The sequence below is a fragment of the Vespa velutina genome, chromosome 2 (genome assembly GCF_912470025.1).
Source record: "Vespa velutina chromosome 2, iVesVel2.1, whole genome shotgun sequence".
NCBI classification, from domain to species: domain Eukaryota; kingdom Metazoa; phylum Arthropoda; class Insecta; order Hymenoptera; family Vespidae; genus Vespa; species Vespa velutina.
In genome coordinates, this window is record NC_062189.1 from 13,979,026 (window position 1) to 13,990,046 (window position 11,021).

General features: G+C 40.8%; 1 protein-coding gene across 2 annotated transcripts in view; it reads left to right on the forward strand.

Annotated features, from left to right (window-relative positions):
* LOC124946900 (autophagy-related protein 16-1) overlaps nucleotides 1-11,021 on the forward strand; it is a 341,231-nt gene that overhangs the window by 322,178 nt on the left and 8,032 nt on the right. For both annotated transcript variants that reach the window (XM_047488315.1, XM_047488316.1), the window contains 3 exons: nucleotides 1,486-1,665; nucleotides 2,404-2,488; nucleotides 2,615-2,761. In XM_047488315.1, coding sequence (XP_047344271.1) covers nucleotides 1,486-1,665; nucleotides 2,404-2,488; nucleotides 2,615-2,761 — 412 coding nt within the window. The remainder of the gene's footprint in view (nucleotides 1-1,485; nucleotides 1,666-2,403; nucleotides 2,489-2,614; nucleotides 2,762-11,021) is intronic.

Below are 11,021 nucleotides of genomic sequence, written 5' to 3' on the forward strand. Positions count from 1 at the left end.
CAACGTGGATTGAAAGTTTTGAACAACGTTCATTTTGAATTTTCATTAATCTTTAACGTACGAATTATCGATGATTTTGAATGACGTCCTATCATCTCTTTTCATGTGTTTCATCGATAATTCTTCGACATCGTTAACTCGATGGGGAAATTTCTGTATTTTCTTGTAAAAAAAATTTCATCGAAGAACAAGGAAACAATGGCAATTCATTTGAACAATGTCGAACACTCGGAAAGAAATGTTATTACCGGCAGGAATCTATGTGTACTGCATCGACGTCGCTTGTGCGTTGTTTTGACGCTTTAATGTATTTTCAAATCCAAACTCCTAACACGGAGTGCTATTTTCAAATGTTCATAGACACACGCTATCCATTAAATTCGAATTAGCATCTATTTATTTTAGAAGAGGAAAACTTATCAAAAGAGAGATTAAAGAATTGTACTAATCGAAAAGAGATTCGTTTAGAAAGGAAAAAGAACCTTTGATTATTTTCCTTTCATCGAAAATCTAGTATAAAACTTAGAAATACAAAAAAGAATCCTCCGATCTTGCTTTTACTTAAGCAAATTACTCTCTCTCTCTCTCTCTCTCTCTCTCTCTCTTTCACACATAAACACACACACAGAGAAACACACATACATTTACTTTCTTATACACATACGGGTCTATAAATGGATTTAAAACCCGGAAGATTTAATTTTTTCAAATTTCACGGATCGCACCTCGCGTGACAGAATTTATGTAAATATTCTTTGCATGGCGCTAGCTCGATCGTTAATACACAGTACTCCATTACGAGCAATACTATCTTGCTTCTCTTTTTACAATACCTAATTTTTTCGCAAAAACCGATGGCACGTCGTAAAAACAGATTAGACGGGACGATCGATCGGACGAGAAATTACATTTGATTTAGCTTGTATTCGCGCGTTGCGCGTAGGTAGGTAAATAGGTAGGTATCTATAAAAATTGAAATGTGTATATGTATGCGCGTGTGTGTGTGTGTGTGTGTGTGTATACAACGATCGCGTTGTAGCGAAACTTGCACAGGGAAGATGCTATGAGAACGACGGAAGCGTTGCAAGAAAGTCACTTATAAGCGGAAAAACCGTAATTTATCCGGTTTTCAGTCTTGATGTTGGCCGTTTCCGTTCACTATTCGCGATTTCGAAGGGTTTCATAGAAATGAGGCGACGCGAATGTCATTTCCCGATGTAAATTAAGTTTGAAATCTCGGTTATTTCACCGTGCGGATCGATGAAAACGACTACCGAGAGATTTAAAAACGCAAAATTGGAAGATATCATTTTCCTATTTAAAGGATATGCTTTTCGATAATAAAACGACGACTTAACGAGCCTAATCTACGGGACCAGGAAAATTTATTATATTTCAATATATCTTTGTATTCGTAATTTCCACGTTATCTCAATTCGAAAATAATTTCTATTTATTCAAGTATAAATTGTTTTGCTTTAATAGGTATAGAAACGAAATTTACTGGTTCGAGTTGTAACGACCTTGTGACGTCGGATGGTGCTGGATCAACGATAATAAGCGGTCATTTTGATCAAAGAATAAGATTTTGGGACACCAGAGCGGAATCTAGCTCAAACGACATTCTTCTCGAAGGGAAGGTTACCTCATTGGATTTATCTCGTGGTAAATATAATTTCTACAATGTGATGGGTTTCCTCCATCAAAATTGCATTTTCGAATGACCTACTAGTATCTATCTATTTGTTAAAGGATTTAAACGTTAGCGATATTCAATGACAATCAATATTTCGTGAAACAAAATGGTATTTCACGAAGGATTAGTTTTTTTGATAGTATGTAGCGCGGACGCGCGCGCGCACACACGCGTTATAACGAAACGAGCACACAGAAATATTACCTTGCTTTTCGATGGTATCCCAAAGCACCGATTTTAACTGCGAATTCACTGCGTTGATTGAAGAGCTCTTTCGAGAGACATATATTGTCCTCCCGCATTTCATTAATCTCAGTAATACGAGGATAGAAGCCGAATGAAACGGTATTGCAACGACTCTAAAATTCTGCTCGATTACATCGTATCGCTCTAATGCTTTTCCTTTATCATTCGTCGTAATACATTATGTATACTCCCATTAAAGTACAATATTCCACCCGTAGAGGAATATACTCGACGAAACGTTTCCAAACGCAACCGCCGAAGATTTATACGTCGTAAAATGGGATTACACGGAATGTCCCTTTTCTCCACTTGACTCCAAAGTGTTTGGTCTTAAGATGTGTTTGAACGAGGCTCTTCATTCGTTGGATTTATAATTAATAAATCGCGACTTTCTATAGATTCAATTATGCGTGCAATACATGAATATAAACTAAATTTACTTTTTCATTTTTTCCTTTTAGATACGAATTATTTACTTAGCTGTGTGCGAGACGACACTGTCAAGCTTATCGATCTACGAATGAAGAAAATAATTGGTTCGTTTAGGTAAGTTCAATTGAGTAAAATTAAATAATTTTGACAATATTACATGTGAAAAAGTTTAATCGTTGCTCTCGTCTCGAATGGAAAATTTACCAAGAAAATTGATGTCTTTGATTGTTTTTACTGCAGTGCTGATGGCTTCAAAGTTGCTTTCGATTGGACGCGAGCGGGTTTTAGTCCTGACGGCCAATACATCGCTGCTGGCTCTTCCGATGGATCTGTTTTTATTTGGTCCGTGGTGACGCATATGGTCGAGAATGTACTAAAAAATCACGCGTAAGTGTGCCTTTTTTTATCAACTTCTATGGATTATCGATTTCACATCCTAACCATGCAGCCTCGAACGGATAAAAGCACGAAACCCTTTTTGGTATCGATCGGAACGTGCGTTTCCGATATTAAGCTCCGAACCGTTATAAAACTCACGTACGAAAGAGATTGTTAAACTTTATAGGCTCTTTTACAGCCTATTTCGCTCCGGTAATGGAAAGGCTTATTAAAATCTAAAATTTCGGTTTCACGACATTGTATCAAACCAATGTTATACTACTCTATAATATGGATTATTTGAAAGGTTTTGCACTCAGTTTATGACTAAAGTTTCATAAACCATTACATATCCATTCATTCGACTTTGTTATATGTCGATCATATCAATCTGCACTAGGTATTTTATCAGATTTTTCAAATCGAAGTAGCGGGTTTTCGAATGAAAATCAATCGATGTTTTGCGATACTCCATGGCCGACAAATCATACGCGACAAATCTTGGAATTCGTTGAAAGCAAAATCGGAAATGGAGATCGGGATTCTAATAACTCCGTACTGATTTATGACTCAAGTAAAAAGTACATAAAACTGAGAAAAATAATATTCTACGAAAGACGAATCGCATGAATCACTGCCGTACGTTACATCGGGTAGAAGATAGATCCGACGTTTCTTAGGACGTGGACCATCTGTCAGAGACATTTCTCGCAAGGAAGTATGACACACATGTATGTATGTATCTATATATGCATGTAAACTCGCATACATCCTAATGTATATGCTTTGAAGTATCACCGAAATAGGTACTTGGGTGCTCTACTTCGGCATGGATTTTCAAAAATACACGCGACTTTCAAAGTACGTATGTACGTCGTTCCATAGGCCAATAATAATTTATGAAAAATTAGGGCTTATCTCTTGGAAACTCAAATTCACTGAGCAAAGTCTGTAGCAAGAGACAAGGAGAAAGAGAATAAGATAGATGAAGAAGATCTACGAAATGGAATGTCTTCGTAATTTCCGTCTTTGGCCTAGACCGACAAAAGCAGCGCACGCGCTAGAGTTTCTTTCAAAAATGCTCGATTAATGACATAATAAGCCTTTTCACTTTTACGGTTAGTCCCTATGTAACTTCTTCTACGCATCCTTCTTTTACTTTTTCATCCTGAATCTCTTTCTCTCTCTCTCTCTCTCTCTCTCTCTCTCTCTCTTGATCTTTTTTTCTTTTACTTTCTCATCCTCCCACGATGCGCTTTGATCATCTAACCTGATGCGAATTCTACGCTAGCCGTCCTTACGAACGGACTAAAACGCTCGTAATTCTAGCAGGCACCTTCGAGTGCTGTGCATACCCACCTGACACGAAAAGTTTCGAAGTACTTCGAGGCTTCGTCGTTTCGCTACACGTACTAGGTACATACATACACACGTGTGGACACATACGACGAGGAGGAACAGCATGCGGGACGGACCGGTTAAGAAAATATTTCGACGTTGTGCGTTTTCCACTCCAACTTTCGCACAATGTATTCTCGGTATATTTCTCTACGTATATTGATGCTCGGGCGCGCACGCGCACGACTGACTACACCCGTCTATATTCTAGAATGACTTTGCTGTATCATAAATTTATGCGTTAGCGGAGATACCCTAAACTCAGTGGCGAGGTAAAGTCGGTTTCTCACTATTGAAAATGTCATTTTGAATGAGCGAGCAGTGTCCGTTTTGACGGTATACTTGAATGATAAAAAGAAAGATGAAGAAGGATTGGAAAAATAGAAGGAAGCTTTCTAAAAAAAAAACGCACTTGAACCTGTCGTTCATCGAATCCGAGAATAAAAGGATCTTGTATGGGTGTATGTATAAGGGAGGATAGAAGAAGTGCAAAAAAATCCGATCTTTATAAATCCGAAAATTATAATATAATCTTATCAAATTTATCTTCACGTATATAGTTGGTACGAAAGAAAGTATTTCTAACAGTACTTGCTCATAATTCCCAGGGTCCTTCTCATAAAACGATACTTCTTTGAAATTAGAAGAAGAAAAAAAGAAAAAAGAGAAAGAGAGAGAGAGAGAGAGAGAGAGAGAGAGAGAGAGAGGAGAAAGATTCTTTGGACGATTACCCCCTTTTGGTGAAACATTCTCTTTCAGTTTCCTCTTCGCTTGTCGATCTCTTAGCGGCTCGTCGTCCGTTTCTCGTCATCGACCTCCTCGACTTTTCCCAAGGACGAAGGAGAAGCACATCTCTCAGAGATAGTTTCTCTGGTAGAGAGCAAGCTAAAGGCCGGCGTGCGGCTAAGTACCGGTCGTATCGAAAAATGGCTTAAGTACTAGTCACGTATACGCGCTCTCGTCGTTGTCCGCGCGAGCGCGTTTCACTGTTATTACTTTCACCCCGAGCGGCTTGGCTCCGCTCGGCGCAACTTCGCGTCCTCGAAGCTCCACGTCGTTCTCTTGAATCTTTCGCGCGATGTGGATCGTATAATTCGCATGTTGCTCGGACCGCGTACGCGCGCGTTCAGGAATCCTCGCGACTAACTTAATAAGCGCCTCGCCCTCTCCTTTTCTCCTTCTATCTTCGACTTCGCTCTTTATTCTCTCCGTTTCTTCCCCCTTCGATCTTGCGCGTTCTAACGAACGCTGCGGTTAATACGTGATCGTATCGAGCGATCTTAAACGCGACAGAAATTCGTCTTACTTACTCGAAATTATCCCCTCCCTCTCCCATCGAAGAATCATCACTTCCCTTTCTTCTAAACTTTCTCTTTCGTTCGATTTCTAGAGCATCAGGATCCTTTAACTAAGAGAAAACGGATTCATTCGATTTCTGCTGACAATTTAAATCCCCGACCCGAATGGCTATCGGTCGTCCTTCTATCGATACGTCGACGATCGTTTTAATTTATAGCAAAAGCATTTCGCACCCTTCTATAATTCATTTTGAGTTGTGACGTTGTTATTTTCTAGCGTCCTCCCACCCCACCCCTCCCCTCCCCTCCCCTCCCCATCCTTGCTATATCTGTCGCGGTTTAAAATGCGAATTCCAGACGTTCCATTTGAATTTTGCAGTCGGGCCAACGAAGCGGCCTCCTATCTACTATCCCCTCTATTCTCGATAGATTTATCGAACGCGCGTCCATGCACAGTCTTTCGTCTCTCATGCCTCGCTCTGAGCGATTACCTCCCGCGGAAATTATTGCGGAAATAACGCCTTCCGATTTCCCGTGCCCGCGGGAAAATCGTCCGTCGATTTACGCTCGCCTTCTTGAAATATAAGTTTACGCTTTGAGCTCGCGGATTTAAATCGCATTAAGCGGTCGATCGACTTAACGGAATTAACTCATCGACATCGCTCGGCCAAAGAAAAATCTCAGAAACCGGTCGAAGCTCACCAAGCAGATCGTAGATACGCGATCAGAGTTCGATACCATTCGATGAATAATCCCTGGAATTACGGAGCACGCGCACGTTAAATGTAAATAGTATCATTAAGTGATTTGCTTCGGCTTTTATTATAGCACTATCAAAGTGCCTTACGGTGTACATACGACACATAGAGAACGTTTCTCTATGAGTTCCGATCTTTTCAAATTTTATCGTCCATTCCTCGACAATTCTTTAGTACTTTGATTATTTTTTCAATGTTTATAAGAGTATCGTTTGAAACAAACTTGAAAGCTAAGGAAAATAAAAAAAAAATATATATATATATATCGTACAACGCGAACGTGCAATATCTTGCCTCTCTCGCGAGGAAAGATTAAAATCGATTTTACGTCGATCAAAAGTCGTTCGTTTGTTCCGCAAACGTTCGTACGAAACGCTTGTTTCGAACGGTTCGGTATTTAATAAAATAACGTCCCTCGGTACGCTGGAAATGTTTAACGATTTTACGCGGCCAGTAAAACAAAATGGATTTGTATCGGATTTAAAGGCACTCGTTGTTAGAGAATTTCCACGTCGCAACGACGAGCGTAGCACGTACGCTCGATATTCGTTTTAATGAATCGCACGGCATTTTGGCACGATTTCCCTTCTCTGACCTTACTTGAACTCCGAAATCCGTAATTGTATTGGTCGATAAGCTAGCGCGAACGTTTGCGCTCTAATTTGCAATCAAGCGGCAGGATCCGGCCGGTACGCGCGTCGGAAGGCGCGGAATTTACTACACGATCCTGACAAAGATCACGGCGCCTCGAATAAATAGCGTCGCGCGATTAAAGCGGTACGTAATTAGTGAAACGAAAGGTTCCCTCTTCGAGTACGTCTCGAAAGCTCGACAGATCCTTCTCTTCTTTCTATAACGATTATCTCGTCTTTCAAAATGGAATTAATCGAATTCAATGAATTGAACAATCTTAACTCGTTGGAAAACGACCAAAAAGAAGATAAATTTGACGATAGCTCGGAATGGTGAGAAAAACTATTGGCGTCTCATGAGACGTGGCTAGACGGTTGATTTGTGTATGGACGCCGTAAATAAATAAACGCATAGGGAGTCGTTAAGAGGACGCAAATTGCACCATCCCTTCGTTACTAACGGACAAGTAACAGCCCCTCATAAAGATTACTATGCTATATTTCAGTCGTGAACGCATTTACGATTTTTCCTGATATTTTACGAGGGAAATACCTTCCTTAGCGCCACCTCTCGCACTTTTCTACGAAGTTACTTCAATTAATATATTTCATCTTTTACCTTCTTGTGGGCTTTTACTTCCTCGCGTTAAATTTTGCAACATCACTGGGAAAGTTGTGGGCGAAATACGGAATGCTTACTATTTCTAAGAATTGTGGAAAAGGAAAAGACATCTCGAAGCTCATTGAGGCTACGCTAAACGGTTTTCGTTTTCTCCCAAAGTGACACTAGCGGATCGTTCTACTGGAATCGAGACACTAGTTTGTTTTCGCGTATATCGCATCCTTGGGAGTTCTCCTTTCTCTCTTTCTCCATTTTAAACATTCACTTTCTCCCTCTCTCTCTCTCTCTCTCTCTCTCTCTCTCTCTTTCTCTCTCTCTCGGTCTTTCTCTTCGGAGGTTCGACATTTAAATGTAACTCACCTTCTGCTCTCGTGAAGTAATGAAAATTCAACGTCGTCGTCCCAGGAGGAAAACAAGTGGCACCGGAGACGGAAGTAAACACCGTCGAGCAAAAGGAATTAGATTATTCCCCTTCTCTCTTAGTATATACAGGATCTTTCAGGAAGCTTCGACGAAGTCAAGCTTTTACGTAACCGCCCGTAGCAAAGACCGACGCTAACTTTTACGACGAACGCCTATCTCGAACGGTTATCTCGATCCACCGTCGAACTAATTACGAAGAAATTAGTAGACGCTGGAGATGGATTCTAATTTATTTTATGTTTCTTGCGAGTCCGTTGATGCGCAAGTCGCCTCCCAAGACGCGAAGAAATTTCCTATCTTTCTCTCTTTCTATCTCAAGTTGACTGAACTAACGATCGAAAGATGGCTTATAATCGGAGATATGTTTTCGAAGAAACTTCGTTCACCTTAGAGCTTCTAGTTCTTGTAGCAGCCTGTACAAGAATAAGTACGAGCCTACTCAAGGCACATGAAACCAATCTCCTTGTCATCCCTTTCTTTCTCTACTTTGGCTTCGCGATGAGGATCAAGCCGATTTCATTGTCGCTCCGCGTAACGAAGCACCCAAAGAGAAGAACTAGAATTAGAGATAGAGAGAGAGAGAGAGAGAGAGAGAGAAAGAGTGAGAGAGAGAGAGAGAAAGAAAGAGAGGAAAGACAGGACGAAAAGGAGATCAATTGCCTCGTGACACTGCTCCAACTTAACTCGATTTCGTTCCACGACAATGATCGGCCGGTCCTGCACGATATTATGTCATTTATCTTCGTCGTGTCTTCGAAGGGTCGCACCGTGCCGAGCTCTTTATCTGTTTTCCCATTCTCCTTCTGTTGGCCCAACTCTACCTTGCCATCAGTTCCTCTCGTGCCAGGAGTCACGGCTTGGTACGGATATATAAGCGTTGACTTCGTTGTCCTCAATCCGTACCACCCACCCAATCACCTTCCACCCTTTATCCCTAACCATCCGTTGCCTCTTCTTCGTTGCATTTCACAACCAATGGGCACTCCCTGATAAAAGCTTTCGATCAAATCGGACGTATGGATTTTTCCTCCCCTTCGAGCCTCCTCTCCCCCTTTGCTCATACCTCCTTCATCCTTCTTTATACTCAACTTTCCTCTTCCACGAAAGTCGCGATTTCACAGAAGCACTGCATCTTATTGCGTAATGGAAACGATTCGATCGACGGTACTCCGTTCTAAGCTGTCGAAAAAAGATATTTAATGTTTTCTTATCTCATCGGCGCGATTTTCACTTAACACGTCGAGCAAGATCCACCTTTATTTATTTAACTAAGACATTCACGTTGAAGATTTCATTGCTTGCCGCTTTTCACGTCACGCTTGTACATCGTCTAACGACGTTAAAACGGTATTTCACCTTCCTTGAGAGTTGCCAGAAAATCTAATATAATCGCAAGTTCAAAGATAGGAAAACGAGAGCGAGGAGACTGAAAAGGTAAAGAAGCCACGAATATCGAATCGCGCTTTAATTAATCAATTTCCTGCGCCTGCTTTCGTTAATAGTCGCATAATTGCAAGACGAACTACATCCGGACTATATATGGATACATCGATATGCAAGTAATTTCAATAGGGATGCTATGATAAGAAATAAACAAGTGTCATCGTCTTCTTCCTACTACAATCAACGACCGTTCTCGGTAACGACAACGCTTCTCCTATCTTCCAGGAAATTTACTTACATTAATCCATAATAGTATCAGCGTGTCCATCCCGACATGTCCATCGCTTGTACGAGATCGTTGTGTCTACACGAGCGTACACTCTCTTTGAAGGTACACGCTTCTTTGAAGAAGCAGAAGCCATTAAAATGACAACGCTTTCAACGTCGGAAAACTTTCGACGGAAGGAGCGTGGAAGAATCATTTCAACCCTCTCCCTCTTATAACCCGATCGATTCTCCGTTGTCATGGCGACTGATACAAGATAGAAAATAAATTTTTCAAACGTGGACACGATGATCGGGAGAATCTTACATTTTTTACAAGATAAAACGCAGCTCGTGCCGCGAACTCAACGTGTAGCTACCCTCAAGCCGCTATTCTTAATGGGAAAATGATAAAGACGGACGAGCCATCGATTCCCCCCTCTCTTCCTTCCTTCTTCTCGACTCTTTTGCTATTCGTTCGTTACTCGGGGCGAATTGGATTAGCTGCAGTGATCGTGCGCGCACGACTTTGATGATTTATCACGATAAAAGTCGAGAAACCGTCGCGCTTTGCATCGACCTCGGTAAATAATATACGAGCTTCAGCCTCGAAGTGGCCTGAAGTTCAAAGCATCGAGATACGAGCTCAACGACGAATTCGACAGGCCGACGGTTCTAGAACGATATCTCACGAACTGTCGGTCAAAGGGAAGTTTCATTCGTTTGTGAGTGAAAGTGAAGTTGGATGCAAGATGCGAGTAACTCACTACGTCCGTCGAAGCACTAACTTTGACGTGGCACGAAGAGATAGCTTGCAAAGTGAGAGTGAGAGTGAGAGTGAGACTAAGAGAGAAAGAGCAAGAGAAAGAGAGGGAGAGAGAGAGAGAGAGAAAGAGAGAGAGAGAATACGCGCGTATCTCATGTTGAAACTTGTACAGAATGATTCCGCGTACACATTTCTTACTTTTTGCTAGTATACAACGCGTTTCTGATGGAAATACATTTGCGGAGATTATAATAAAAAAAAAAAAAAAAAAAGTATTACCTTGATACAGCTTACGTTACCTCTTCCATTAAAAACAATCGCTTTCAATCGTGAAGATCGTGAAGGTATAGTAGTCCTTTACAGTAATATCGGCGAAAGAACGCAAACAATGATTTTGCTAAAACTACGCGATATCATCCAGAGAGATCGTACACGATGTAACTTTTTTACACGTAAAATCATTAGACAAGAAACTTTTTCGATAGTCCACTGGTACGTTCTAGCGATCATTTGTGCCACGCAACCTCGCAATTCCAAGGACTTATTGCTTTCTTTAACGAAGACTTCGTAGCTATTTTCTCTTCTTACTCGTCGATTTGATTATTACGAAGATTTTCTCAAAGTAATTTTCGTGATTTTGTAATAATCGATCGTGATTCTGAACGAACCGTGAAGGACTTTTTATTTCTATAGAAAAAAAAAAAAAAATAAAAAAAAAGCAAAAA